The sequence below is a fragment of the Biomphalaria glabrata genome, chromosome 2, assembly GCF_947242115.1.
Source record: "Biomphalaria glabrata chromosome 2, xgBioGlab47.1, whole genome shotgun sequence".
Classification (NCBI taxonomy): domain Eukaryota; kingdom Metazoa; phylum Mollusca; class Gastropoda; family Planorbidae; genus Biomphalaria; species Biomphalaria glabrata.
Window position 1 is genome coordinate 2261865 of NC_074712.1, and position 15479 is coordinate 2277343.

The window sequence follows — 15479 nt, forward strand, 5'->3', positions numbered from 1 at the left end:
ATTATGGTTTGGTTCGTATCTTTCTGCATACACAACATCATACAAGATAAAAAAAAAATAGTTGGCATTTAGGTGTAAGCTGAATGTTTCCTCAGGCCTTATTGACAAAAATATTTTTGAAAAATTAGAATTTTTAAAATGTCTATGTTCTTAATCAGCAACCAACCAAATAAATATTGAAAGGAAATGTGTTGTTTTTTTTTTTAAACAACAGGTTTTATTCTAGTCCCACCATTCAAAAGTTTAGTTTTTTGTTTACATATCTAAGATTTAATTCATCCAAATTCAGGTTTTAACAAAAATGAATAATTTTTTTTTCTATTGGTCGCTTTGAAATGATAGGAATTATACATCTTATCTTATCTTATTTAATAGAGACGTTACTTCAAAAAAGAAGATGATTACGTCCTACAAGTCATGCATTTAGTCATGCATATTAACCAATGACTTAGCCTAAATTCTGCCAAGTCACTGGTTTTCCTGGCTAGCTCAGGCAACACATTCCATGCTCTAATAGCACTAGGGAAGAAGGAGCTTTTGTACAAATTAGTCCTAGCATATGGGACATATCGAAATCAATGGACGTTTTATTAATTGTTTGATTCTATTAATATATTAATAATAATAATAATAATTTAATTTAAAAAGTGCTGTTAACTAAAAAAAATGTAGGCTCAAGGCTGTGATAACAGTACAAACATAAAAACGAGAGCTAAAATGACAAACTAATCTAAAAAAGTTGTAAACAGATAGGTCTTAAAATTCTTTTTGAATGTAGTGTAGTATGTTGTCCGTTTAAGATCAGTGGGGAGTGAGTTCCAAACTTTTGGTCCGTACACTGAAAAGCCCGCAGACCGTAGTTTTTAAGGGAAAAACGTTGCACCACTAGAAGCGTTAGAAACACACTATTTTATGGCGTTCAGAAATATTTAGAGTCGATCATGATAGATAGATAGATAGATAGATAGATAGATAGATAGATAGATAGATAGATAGATAGATAGATAGATAGATAGATAGATAGGTAGGTAGATAGATAGATAGATAGATAGATAGATAGATAGATAGATAGATAGATAGATAGATAGATAGATAGGTAGGTAGGTAGGTAGGTAGGTAGATAGATAGATAGATAGATAGATAGATAGATAGATAGATAGATAGATAGATAGGTAGGTAGGTAGGTAGGTAGGTAGATAGATAGATAGATAGATAGATAGATAGATAGATAGATAGATAGATAGATAGATAGATAGATAGATAGATAGGTAGATAGGTAGGTAGGTAGGTAGCTAGGAAGATAGATAGATAGATAGATAGATAGATAGATAGATAGATAGATAGATAGATAGATAGATAGATAGATAGATAGATAGATAGATAGATAGAGGGAAATATATATATAGAGAGAGATCAGTGTTTACTTGTTCGATTTTAACTTGATTCTACAACACTAAATATTAGCAAAAAATATTGATGGGTTTAACAAATGTCAAATTTATCAATACTTCTGTTCTCTGCTTATCAGATACATACACAAATCCTGCTATCTATCAATGGGCCTCTCAGGAAAATCTCCAACAGATGCTACTACCAATAATTAAGTTGTTGTTGTTTTTTTTCTGCCTCTACTTTTTAACTTGAGATACAGTACGATCCAAATTGCGACTGTCCGTCACTGGCCTAGGCTTGGCTGAAAGGGCCTTGCAGTCCGTGCAACAAAACCAGCCAATGTGTTGGACAGTGTCTCTATACTTTGAGCTCATGTTGTAGTAGATGAAGACGCTGACATTCGCCTCGATGGCGCCAAACGCGTAAGCAAAAGACCAAACAGCAAAATATAAATTGACCTGATTTCCGGAGACGCTAAAAGCTGACACGAAGGTCGAGGCGATCGAGACGGTGACGGTTGGCGTACTTAACACTATGGTGAAGATTGCCAGAAGGGAGACAATTTTGGACATTTTCTTATCCCTCTTGGAGATAGCCTGGTTCTGGTTCTTGCTTAGTGCGTCCTGCCTCCACTGGGAGAGTTGTTCCATCTTGAGTATCAACACAACTGTAAAGAATATTAAGCCGACAAGGGAAATAACAAACAGTGCGGCATGTAGAATGTAGACAACACTCTGGGCCTCGGCAGAGTTATCCCTAACGACAAGACCCAGCAAAGTACGATTTTTGCTAGGGTAGAAGTTATGATCCAGATACCACGACAAACATATGGGTATGGCTATCGTGCTATTCACTAGGAATATACAAAACAGAATGATGACAGATCTCAGAGGCGTGATTATTGTTTTAATTTCCATCGGTTTTAGAATAGAGATACACCTCTGAATGGTCATGAATGTGGTTATAAAAATACTTATTCTGGCCAGACTTCCGCTAATCCAGGCGCTAGTTAAAAACTGGACATCTTGAAACAAGAAGGGAACATCTAGGGAATCAATCTCCGGATTGTTGCACACGGTCATCCAGAGGAAGTTTATGGTGCGGAGAAGGCCGGAAATGGCCAGCACGAAGAAGCTGATGTTCATGACGATGTGTAGACCTTGCTTTAGGAACACGTAGATGTTAAGGACGTTGGAGACCACTCCCGTCAGCCCCAACACAGTGCTGAGACCAACTCGGTTCACCGTGACAATGACCACGCGTTCATAGTAGCTGATCAGTTCTGATTGGTGGAGTGTGTGCAGGCTATTCGGACTCTGGCTTGGAGACACAGTCGTGTTGAAATAGATGCTGGAGCTATCAGTGTTACTGACAAAGCTTTCCATACTAAACATGGTGACTTTTTAAGTGTTGTTTTTTATTTCAATGCATAATATATAATTTATATAATAGTTCGGCTTTATTAATATTGAGCTGGTCTCCACATTTTGTTACGTTTTATAAATCAAATTATTAACAGCATAAACTTGAAACAAAAACGGATATAAAAAATGTGTAACTTAACACATATAGTGTTATTATTTATTGAGTTCACGTATAAAGACCAGGTCAGATGCCAGATTAATTTGACCACATATGACTTCCCAAAGGATGGCTGCCTGGTCGTGCGGTTTGCGCACTGGACTGTCGTTCAGATTTATCGATGGTCCAGTGTTCAAACCCTGCCCGCTCCCATTGTCTTTATTCTCAAATAGTAAAAATCCAAACGAATTGAATTTAATTGATTGTTAAAAAGAACCTTTGTTTTCTTATTAATTCTGTAGCATTTTATGTCTCTGGAAATAGTTATTCCCAGTTGTTCCCCGTTATTTTCATATGGCTAAAGAGGTCAATCATTGACACGACTGCACTCTTAATAATTAGATTCACCTCAAGCACTAACCTAATGACTTTTAATTAAGGTCAACTTAGAAAGTCCAAACAGGCCAAAAACTCCGACCAACACTACAGGAAGTAGATCACTAAGCGTGGTTCTGAAACACATGACTGCACAAAACCAAAAAGTGAGTTTTAAATTTGCGCTGAAACAAAGTTCAATATTTAAGCAAAATTGTACGAAACCCTGCCTCATATTGACGAATATAAAGATCATTTCTAGTGAATGGTATATTATAATAAACAGCTGTCCAGCCTGTAGCATAGCTAATCTAACAGGAGATAGAAGCTATATTCACTGTACTTGAATGCATTCATAGTCATATCTCTTTACAGTAGCCAATTAACATGGAAAATACGCTTTCCTTTTTTAATAAGCATATAAGGTGTATATATCAGAAATGAAATACTCCTCTTAAATATTGCGACAAAACGCCTACACCCAGATATGAGTATTAAAACTTAGCCGTTGTTAATCTGCTTTAAGAAAAGCAGAAGACTGACAAAACTGTCACCTATAATAGCGACATTTTTTTAAAGAAAATACATTCAATGCTAATAACAGTAAATTATATATAAATTTTTATCAAGAAACTAACTCAATTCAAGTTTATAACAGGAGACACAGTTATAACAGTTTTATGACACACACACACATTTAATCAGAGACCGAGATGTTTACATTCCTACAAATCAAAATCTCGGTAGAAAAACTTAACAGCTAGGTGCTGCTTTCTAATTATCGATACTTCCATGAATACCGAGTCTCAAATTCCGCTTTTCTATCAGTATTTTGATCATAATAGCGCATTCATGTGTGGTACGTTAAAGACAAGGAAGATAACTCTATCTACAAATGGCTCCTAAGTTCACGACGTCTTTGAGGTGGTTATTAAAACTTAGTAACTGTACATTCTGTGAGAACGCAGCTTAAAATTATATACCTTCCATTAGAATCAAACTATTCTGGTAGACTATTTAGTAGTGTAGGAATCTAGTAACAAAAGATCAATGAAACATGATGTCTGTAATTATGTTTAGTAAGTACGTAGAATACAATGGGAGAATTTTGCTTTAGTAATTATAGTAGCTTTTAGTTATTGGTAGAAATTTACAATCGCTACCTCATAAAACAATAATTTATGAAATTTGTGTTGTTACTGCCTCAAACTTTGTTGTGTCAATGAATCAATATTTGACATTAGGCTTAGAAAGATAAGAGCTGCTATAAAACTTGTATCACGGTTAGAAGCCACGCAGATGGCATGATAAGTCACATGATGTGTTTAATATTTCTAAAAAGGATTGCTATCTCAGCGAAACAAAATTCTGATACTAAACAAAAACAATACGAGATAGACATCTTACTTAGACTTAGATCCGCACAAGCGGTTTGGCGCATAAGGCGGGGCGCTGTCTCCATAGAAACCTGTCTCCAGCAATGTCTGCAGCCTCTTTTCGGCGTGGCCTTGACCCTTGAAGGTGCGGCGCCGTGTTGAACTGGAGCCTCCCTGTTTGCGCTTTCCTCGTATCGGCCTCCATGTCTTAGCAACTCTGGGAATGCGTGATTCAATCTGTCGAAGGACATGTCCCGCAAACCTCAAGTGACGAACGGTGACAACCCCACTCCTAAAATCCGTCCTAGCTGCTTGTATTAAACATTGTTTAATGGATGGCTGCCTGGTCGTGCGGTTTGCGCGCTGGACTGTCGTTCACATTTATCGATGGTCGAGGGTTCAAACCCTGCCCGCTCCCATCCCCCGTCGTCCTGCGGGAGGTTTGGACTAGGAAGTAATTATCTTCAACTCTGAAGGAACATCCGAAACATGTAAAACATTTTACATTTTGTGTGCTTTTTAGCGAAGACATTTTATTTTTCTACAACTCGTATTGCACAAATCCAAAGCTGTTTGGAATGGGTTGAAAGCCAGCGGGATTCGAACCCTCAAGTAATTGTTAACTTAACAATTTAATGAGTGTCAGTTATCTTCATACTTATTTATTATCTATTTTAGTGAATATGTTAGTATATCAATTGTCACCCCTAATGTTTGTTAATAATAATAAGGATTGCAGTATTTTCTTTGGTTACGCAGCCCCAGCTGTGACCTACATATTTTTCTACACGCAGCGCAGACATAACCATTGTCCGCCGGTGGTTGATCTAGATTTTCTTTTCGCCGTCTACGCCTGTCCTTGGCAGCGGATTTTCATTTGGTCTCAAATGTGTATCCCGAGGTCTTTGTAAGCTACCTCCGGCTGTCTCGTTCTGAAACCGCCTGCAACCAGGTGGTCTCTTCGATGTCTTTTGAAGCAAGTTGCGCCTAAGTTGGTCTTTAAAGCGTTTCCGTGGGGCACCTCTGTTACGTCGACCACCTATCAGCTCAGCAAAAAGTACTGCTTATGTTTACATTGGTGAACTCAAGTGTGATTGTGTACTATTGCACGTCTGTGTCTTGACCTGTAGAATTGCTGAAGCTATTTTCGTCATTACTATTATTATTATTATTATTATTATTATTATTTATATTCTGTAATAAAGCTTTTAACTTTCACAAATGTTGCATTTTTTTTTATTAACTTGGTACATTTATATTATTGAATTCAACCAAATATGTGGAGGTTTCCTTTTGACCGTTGTTATGAATGACCCCTCAATGTTCTGATCATTTGTTGTTGTTTTAATTGACCCGTGTATGTTTTGAATATAGAGGTCAAGTATCTCTATGACTGTGTCCTGGCTTGGATTTTGTGTGGTGTCTGTTTGATTCTATTTCACTTATTCTAAACGCGAGTCCGGACACATCCAAGGGACACAACCATTAAATATACTTATGAAGACTTCAACTGATGTTTAGTCGTTTAATTAACAGTCTATTCAATATGCATTTTTCTACAAGCCCTAGCGATGTTCTTCTCCTGTCATGTACCCGTACTTTGATGACCTAATTTATATACTACAAATTTATGTAAAGGAAACCAGGCTTTGTGAGCTATAAACATGAAGTATATTTCTTTGTAATGTGCAAATTGTAGTCGATAGTTATTACTGGTGTATTGTATAGTAACTTTAAATTCTTTTATTTTTCGTGCAAATCAATACTTTAATGATATGTAGATAAAAACACCACTAGCCATCAGTTTAATTTTTGTGTACAAATGAATTGCTAAGTTAAAGTAAGTTCTGTCATATTAACTACTACATTTACAAACAAAAAAAAAAAGGTTTACATATAAGTGGAACATAATTTAAAACAAAAATGAGTGAGTAGTTTTTCATATTACAGAGTGAACTGTATGTTAGAAGACACTGAACATAGGAAGAAGAATTTTTTTTCTTTTTACAAAAATGTTGTTTTTTTCTTAAGGCTTGAATAAGAGATTGGCCCTTTTCAGAACAATTAGATATTCATTATAAGACATTAGTCCAGGTTCACATCCAACTACATCCTCACTTTCACTTATCCCTTGGTCTGCTGGATTGTTGGGGCACCACACAAGATCTGTCAACCTTCTTTTTCCATTCTTCTCTGTCATTTCCCTTTGGTAGAATTTCATACTGATATTTTTTCTAAAAATATAGAAACCTGCCTTTTTAACTGCCTGGGTGGACCACTTCAGTGTTTTTTGAGTTTGTATTTTCAAACACAATGTCCTTGTAGACTTGCTTTTTCGTTGGTTTGTACGTGCCTGAAGACATAAAGATTTGGTCAAAAAGAAAGAGAATATTCACATTTTAAAGACTTTCTCTATCCAGGCTCTCTGCAACACGAAAGGACACTACCAACTCAAAGAACGTAACAACGCCATGCTCAAAGTCAAATAACATTAACTCTTTAATGTCCAATAAATCAGCAGCCAATACTATACAATTTGCTAGCAAAACACTGACTGTACAAATGCTTCACTTTACTTAACACTACCGCCGTATCAACACTGCATCGCAGTATCAACACTCTAACGCCGTATCAACACTGTATCGCCATATAAACACTGCATCTCTGTATCAACACTTTATCGCCGTATCAAAACTGTAACGCCGTATCAACACTGTACCTCCGTATCAAAGTTAATTGGCCTTACCATCTCGGGTTTATACTCGATTCTCTGCTCCGGAGCGACTTCACTCTGGACAGGACGGACACTGGGTCTGAATGGTGACCTCGATCCGTACTTTCGTCATTGAGAGTCGTTACAGTAACTTTAATTAGGGGACGCTGTATTGCTGTTATAATCATATTTCTAATCCGTGCTCCTGTCACATCTCATTGTACTCTGGTCAAATCTCTTTTGTGAACTGTGTGGGGATGGGGTGGGGTGGGGGGGGTCTGGAGGTAGAACATATCTCCAAATAAGCCAGTGAGACTAAGGGTTCTTGTATTTTGTTGTTGTTGTTGTTGTTTTAGTTCATGTTGATTTTGGTTGTTTGTTTTTGTTTTTTTTTAATTATAACGTAATCACAAAATTACAAATGGAGTTGGTGTTTTATAATCTCGGAAATGTCCACCCATTGATCATCTTGTTTCCGTAACTAATGTAGGGAAAAAAAAAAAAAAAGGCTCGGTGGCTGAGAAGTTAAGCCCTTGGATTCTGAACCGGTTAAATGGTTACATTTCTAAGAAAATCTTTAGGTTCCGGCCAGATTCCTTGAAGTTGTTACTTAAATAGAAGTATTGTAAAAACCGGAAGTCATGTATGTGTTAGTAAACATTTCTTTATAGAAAAACAGAAGTGTTGCACCAAATCCTCCAAAAATGTCTGTCACAGAGCATTCTCATCGCTGGGCAAAAACTTGCAAATGTTAAAAAGTTTTGTCTATTTGGGAAGCACCATATCAAATGCCAACCTAGATGGCGAGATAGACTTCCGTGTTACTCAAGCTACTTTAGGCAGACTTCAGGAACAAGCATGGCAACGGAGAGGACTCAGCAAGTCAACATATCTAGAAAACTGAAAGTCTTCTGTTCTGTAGTCCTCATTTCACTCTTACATACTTTAGACTTCTGGAAAACTATATTCCCGCCATATCCAAAATCAAAACTCCTTCCACCTACGGTGTCTAAGAAAAATTCGCCAGATATACTGATTTGACCACTTATCAGACATTAAAATCCTACAGTTGACACAGATGAACAGTATCCTCGCCACAGAAAAAAAGATTCCTATTCCGATAAATAGTCAGTAAACCTGAAAATCACCTGCCCAATCGACTTCTTTATGTGGAGCTGAGTGCTTGAAAGCGCTCTTAAGGGAGGGGGGGGGGGTCAACACAAGCAGTGGCATAGCTAGGGATTTGGGGGACCGGGGAGCTTGACCTTTTTAGTGGCCCCTGTATTTTGACATTTGGCATCATAACAGGAGATAGTGTACTTAATAAATAGATCTCTTAATTCCCATTGGTACAGCATATAAGTAATATTAACAAAAAAATAATCATTAAGATTCTTTTAATGAGTAAATACCGTTGTTTATTGGCCATATAATGCACAAGTGACAAATGTCTATTCATATCGCCTCGTGTCGTGCTTTCTGTGCAGCAAAGGTCATCTATAAAAACATGTAAGTCTAGGTCATTGCTGTCTAAACGTTTAAACTCTAAGTAATGGCTAGACTACATGGCAGTGGCGTATTATTGAATATTTAATGTAAAAAAAACAAACAATTAAGGTCTCCCCTCACCGATTCAGAAACCCCATTGGCAGCGAAAAACATGCTGGGAATTACTTCCCTTAGAGCACGTGAGAGGAAGCGAGCAGTGAGTTTTAAGGTCGCCTTGTCCCCGTACAAAGACAGCCTTTGTGTCGGCCATGAACCAGTTATCTCTCTCTATCTAATCCTTGTCCCAATCGCCTTTCGTGCAGAACTCTGCATTCGTAAAGAATGTGGTCTATTGTCTCGTCGTCCTCCATGCAATGGCGACACCGTGCGTCGTAATTCTCATTCCACCGTCCGAGGTAAGCACCAATTGGACAGTGTCCGACCCGGACCCGCCTGTTCCGCACGATTCTGTTGCCACCATGCATCTCTTTTGTCTGGTCTACTCATTGCCCGGTGAAGCTCACGTCCCTTGGCCTCATCAGCCATAGCTACGCCACTGGACACAAGCGTTACAAAGGCACCCTTAAGAGCTTCATCTTGGAGTCTAATATTGACATTCAAGGCTGGGAAACAGCAGTTCTCAATCGGTCCTCATGGCGTGAAGGTCAAGGGAGATAAGACATGTGCCTGTCTTCCACGACCAAGAAGAAGCCATAGGCCTACTACACTATATAACAATCCAATGATAGGCCTTTAGACTTAGAAGACGATGCGTTCAATTCTCTGTAACATTATTTATCAAGTCTCGAACCATTAATGCCTAATATTTGGAAATTCCCAAACTCGATAGTCCTTTCAACACCACATGTTGGGCCTATATCTAGACCTAGTTCTTTAGCCAAATTTCTTTTATTTTCATTTTGTCTTTAAACATTCAAAAATTATAACGGTCAGACAAACTAGAAGTTTACCCAGTGTGGCCAACGAGCTAGTAATTATTTTCTCGGCGAAGCAATATACATCAACTGTTAAATCGTTAGAGTCTATTTTGACAACCGTGTCCAGGTTCCAACCAGGTTCCATGAATTTGAGGTATTGTAAAAAAATATTTTAAAAAATGCTAATCTACGAGCAATTATTTTTTCTTAATCTTTGTGAATGACGAAAACAATTTTTTGTGTCAATTAATTCTTAACGTAACAAGCGCGTGCAGGGTGTAATTTTATAATCATTTTAGTCGACTCCTTATTAGGCATTGTTAGTAATAAAATTCTATTCACTTATAAGAGCCGAAGATATAGACTACAGTCAATAACATCAATTATAGACCTATTAGCGCTTCTGCTTTTATGTTATAATCTGTTATGGGACAATTATGATTAAACTCATTTACAGTTCTTTGAAATGATTGTAATACTTTGTAATGGTCTTACTTAAAAAATAATTGATGTGTCTGGCATAGGGAGTTAACAACTAGAAAAATTTAGGTCAATGAGGAACTCTTCAGTGTAAAATAGTTACATTTCAAAACGAGACCTTGGTATTACGTGTCATAAGGTCTTTAAAATTTCTTATTTGATTTGTGTTTTATATTTCTTTTTTTACAATTAATTGATCAATAAAATGTGAAAGTAATGGACAAATCAAGAGTTGGTATTCTCACTTTCTACGAAAGTCTAACGTTAGTCCAACGAATGTGGAGTGATGTACTGTACATTCAATCCAGGCCTAAAACAGTATCAAGCTAAAACTAATGTAGTCCTTACAAAGGAGACAACTCTGATTCAATCAAATAATAATCACTCTTAACCTTTCCAATGTTTTAAAGTGAGCTTTTCCAAGATTTCCAATTCAGTAAATACAACATTTAAAGTAAGATACAGCATTGATAAAGAGACTTTATATGCAATTTAATAAACGATATAAGTCGAACAGATTTACTTAGATATTAGAGAGCTCATTAATTTCATATTATTTTTTTAAGATACGACCAAATAAGTTTCCAAAAAATAATGTATTATGCCTACACAAAGACGTATACTTTAAAAGTCTACAACAATATACAATATACTGACTTTATATTGACCCTAACCCATTTCATATTTTCTATTGTACGTTTTCGATAATGCTATTTTGTTCTGCAAAGTTTTAAATATGTATAATATAAGCCACCTAGTTGAACATGAAAAACTTTTACAAGATAATTCTAGATCAGATAAGATAACAGCAGATGTGGACACATGGACTATAATTATCTTGTTGAATAATGTCTGCGTATCATCTCTGATTGGACTGGCCGGAATTGTGGGTAACATCTTCAACGTGATCGTCTTTGCTCACCAAGGGCTAAAGAGTTCCATCAACATCTGCCTCTTCTCCATGGCCATCTCTGACACAGTAACGGTCCTCATTCTGGAATGGGCAAACGTCTGTTTTAACCCATTCATCGACAATTTGCGAGCCCCGGTCATTTTCAGTGACCTGTATTACGTGTCCGCCGCCTGGTTGGCAGGGAGCACCTATCGCATCACGCTGTATCTAACAGTCTATATCACGGCTGAGAGATGCCTGTGTATATTGTTTCCGCTGAAGATTAAAACGCTAGTTACGCCTAGGAAGACAAAGTTTGTTGTTGTGATGATTAATGTCGCCAATTTAATCACGCTCATTCCGGAGTATTCCACTGTCTACTTGTCTTGGCGGTTTAACGAGGCGAGGAATGAAACAGTTTTGGGGTTGGCCGCTCGAAGCAACAGGGCCGAGACGCAGCCCATAACTTTCCTGACACACGTCGTTCTTGTGGTGGTTGGCTTCCTCAGTGTCGTCGTTTTAACCTTTGTCCTGGTGGTTCACCTACGTCGCCAAACACAGTGGCGTATCCAAAGCAGCGGGGACAGGAAGCAACGGGCCGCATACTCGTTACGTGAGCGGAGGTCTGAGGTATTAGTCGTGATGGTGGCGGCCTCGGTGGTCATCTCCTACATCCCACTGACCTGCGTTTCGTTGGTCACTGTCTTTATGCCAGAATTTTCTATCGGTGGACAACTGTCTGACATTTTTGTCAAAATTTGGATCACGATTTATATCTTTGGCATGACGAACGCAAGCTCCAATATAATCATATACTACAGAATGAATTCCAAATTTAAACGCACATTTCAAGAACTTATTTGTTCCGTAAAACAGTCAAAAATATGATTTTTGTTTTTTAAATGACTGAAGTGAATAACAATTTGTAAGTGCTTTCAACACAAGCTGTTTACCTAATGTGTACTTCTATATATTTTGTCCTTATAAGAGTTTAAATGCGTTTACTAGGTGAGAGTATTCTAGAGATTCGAACAGCAATGGCTAGCAAAAGCAGGTGGAGTGAGTGAGAGAGAGAGAGAGCAGAGCAGAGGCTGCCTTAAGGGATGGCGAGTGGGGCAAATGCCCCAGGCCCAGCGCATAAAGGGGTCCCTGCTATAAAGAGAATATTGTGTCACTGTCAGACAATTGTACTAATGTTCGTGGCCTTGATATGACACTCACCCAGTGCCTTCCCGCGCTGGAAAGAGAGAGAGGGAGAGAGAGAGTGAGAGAGGGAGAGAGACGGAAGTACAGTGATGAATGTATACAAATACATTTTTTATTCTGATTGACTCAATATTTGTTGTGACTAATTTTTGTTGTTGTTTTTGTTGTTGTTTTTTTTGTAGTTGTTGTGTTGTGATTCTTGTTATTGTTGCTGTTACTTTGGTTATTGCTGTTGCTGTTGTTTTTGTTGTTGTATTTGTTGCTGTGGTTCCTCTTGTTGGTGTAGTTGTTTCTGTTGCTGTTGTTGCTGTTGTTCTTGCTGATGTTGTTGTTGCTACTGCTGTTGTTGTTGCTTTTGTTATTGTTTTTCGCTTTTGTTGTTGTGGTTCTTGTTGCCGAAGTTGTTGCTGTTGCTGTATTTGTTGCTGTTATTTGTGTTGTTGTTGTTATTACTATTATTGTTGCTGTTATTGTTGTTGTTATTGCTGCTGCTCTTGTTGTTGAGTATACTGAACATATTTCTCCCGTTTAACCTTCACATCAACGCCAGATACGTTTTCAGATGTAATCAGGTTAATTCAACATTATGTATAGCAGTGATCTTCAAAGGAGGCGTAAGACAAATTTCCTTACGGATAATAAAGATTATTATTATTATTATTATTATTATTATTATTATTTCGTAAATTGGGGGGGGGGGAGGGGGGGAGCGCTGGGAGCCAAAGGGACGGCAGGGTGAGCTGGGCACAATGGGGGCGGTAGGGGCGGCGCTGGGCATATAAGTGGGGCGTGAAGATGAAAGAAGGAACTAGATGTTCACACTGAAACGAAGCCTGACAAACTAAATAAACACACATTTGAGTGAGCTCGCTTCTAATTTAAGAACAGAAACAACTGCAGAAATTGAGTTCGGAAATTCCCCTTTTTTCTAAATTTATATGCATACTCTGTTGCTGTAATTGGTGTATATTGTGAGTTGACATGCCAGTTGTACCAATTACTTTAAAGTAGGAAATATTTCAAGTCATTGTTTGTTTTTGAAACAGATGCATTCGTTACTAGGCTTATTATTTACACTATAGTCAGACTGGTGGAGTCATCTATTAACAGACTAATGGCGTCAAGTATAGACAGACTAATGGCGTCAAGTATAGACAGACTAATGGCGTCAACTATAGACAGACTCAAGGCGTCATCTATTAACAGACTAATGGCGTCAACTATAGACAGACTCAAGGCGTCATCTATTAACAGACTAATGGCGTCAACTATAGACAGACTCAAGGCGTCAACTATAGACAGTCTCATGGCGTCAACTATAAACAGACTCGTGGCATCAAATATAGACACACTCGTGACGTCATCTATTAACAGACTAATGGCGTCAACTATAGACAGACTCAAGGCATCAACTATAGACAGACTCAAGGCGTCAACTATAGACAGACTCAAGGCGTCAACTATAGACAGACTCAAGGCATCAACTATAGACAGACTCATGGCATCAACTATAGACAGACTCAAGGCGTCAACTATAGACAGACTCAAGGCATCAACTATAGACAGACTCATGGCATCAACTATAGACAGACTCAAGACGTCAACTATAGACAGACTCAAGACGTCAACTATAGACAGACTCAAGACGTCAACTATAGACAGACTCAAGGCATCAACTATAGACAGACTCAAAGCATCAACTATAGACAGACTCAAGACGTCAACTATAGACAGACTCATGGCATTAAATACAGACGGACTCGTGACGTCATCTATTAACAGACTAATAGCGTCAACTATAGACAGACTCAAGGCATCAACTATAGACAGACTCAAGGCGTCAACTATAGACAGACTCAAGGCATCAACTATAGACAGACTCAAGGCGTCAACTATAGACAGACTCAAGGCATCAACTATAGACAGACTCAAGGCGTCAACTATAGACAGACTAATAGCGTCAACTATAGACAGACTCAAGGCATCAACTATAGACAGACTCAAGGCGTCAACTATAGACAGACTCATGGCGTCAACTATAGACAGACTCAAGGCGTCAACTATAGACAGACTCAAGGCATCAACTATAGACAGACTCAAGGCGTCAACTATAGACAGACTCAAGGCATCAACTATAGACAGACTCAAGGCGTCAACTATAGACAGACTAATAGCGTCAACTATAGACAGACTCAAGGCATCAACTATAGACAGACTCAAGGCGTCAACTATAGACAGACTCAAGGCATCAACTATAGACAGACTCAAGGCGTCAACTATAGACAGACTAATAGCGTCAACTATAGACAGACTCAAGGCGTCAACTATAGACAGACTCAAGACGTCAACTATAGACAGAGTAATGGCGTCATCTATTATCAGACTCAAAGCGTCAACTATAGACAGACTCAAGGCATCAACTATAGACAGACTCAAGGCGTCATCTATAGACAGACTAAAGGCATCATGTATAGACAGACTCAAGGCATCTACTATAGACAGACTCAAGGCGTCAACTATAGACAGACTCAAGGCGTCAACTATAGACAGACTCATGGCGTCAACTCTAGACAGGCACAATTAGTAGGCCTACATCATTAAGAACCTTATCTTTACACGATATGTAAAGTCCATAATATATATATCGAGAGAGTATCGTTAGAGATCCCACCATATTAGGAATAACACTAAAGACAATATCATATATCACATTATAGACCACAGCATATTTAGCGAAACATTAGAAACACAACATAGATAAGAGTAACTTTAGAAACCACATGATATGTAGAGTAACTTTAGAACAGCATATAGTCATAAACTGAGTCACACAACAACATTAGCTTTGAACAGTTATCTTTATCTGTGTGCATTCTACCTAGAACTAACTTGAAAAACACAAAAGCTTGAGTTACCTTCTGGTTTGTAAATGTCTAGACTCTATTGCGATTCCACTAGAAGAAAGGTAATCCTCAGCTTATCGTTTTGTAACCTGCGGCTTTATCTTGGTAGCATGTTCCTATCACGGTGTCAATGAAGTGATGTCTACAGACATTCAATGTTCCAGTGAATTCTAATCGGTCCGCATTTCTCAAGTT

General features: G+C 38.0%; 1 protein-coding gene across 1 annotated transcript; it reads right to left on the reverse strand.

The window, feature by feature from the left end:
- Positions 1 to 1628: 1628 nt before the first annotated feature.
- Positions 1629 to 2786, reverse strand: LOC106058103 (melanopsin-like). The gene has a single exon (XM_013215477.2). It carries the CDS (start codon positions 2784 to 2786, stop codon positions 1629 to 1631), a length of 1158 nt encoding a protein of 385 aa, XP_013070931.2.
- Positions 2787 to 15479: the final 12693 nt, after the last annotated feature.

Excerpts from the sequence above, each read along its gene's own strand:
- LOC106058103 (XM_013215477.2), bottom strand. The coding sequence starts at position 2,786 with ATGTTTAGTATGGAAAGCTTTGTCAGTAACACTGATAGCTCCAGCATC.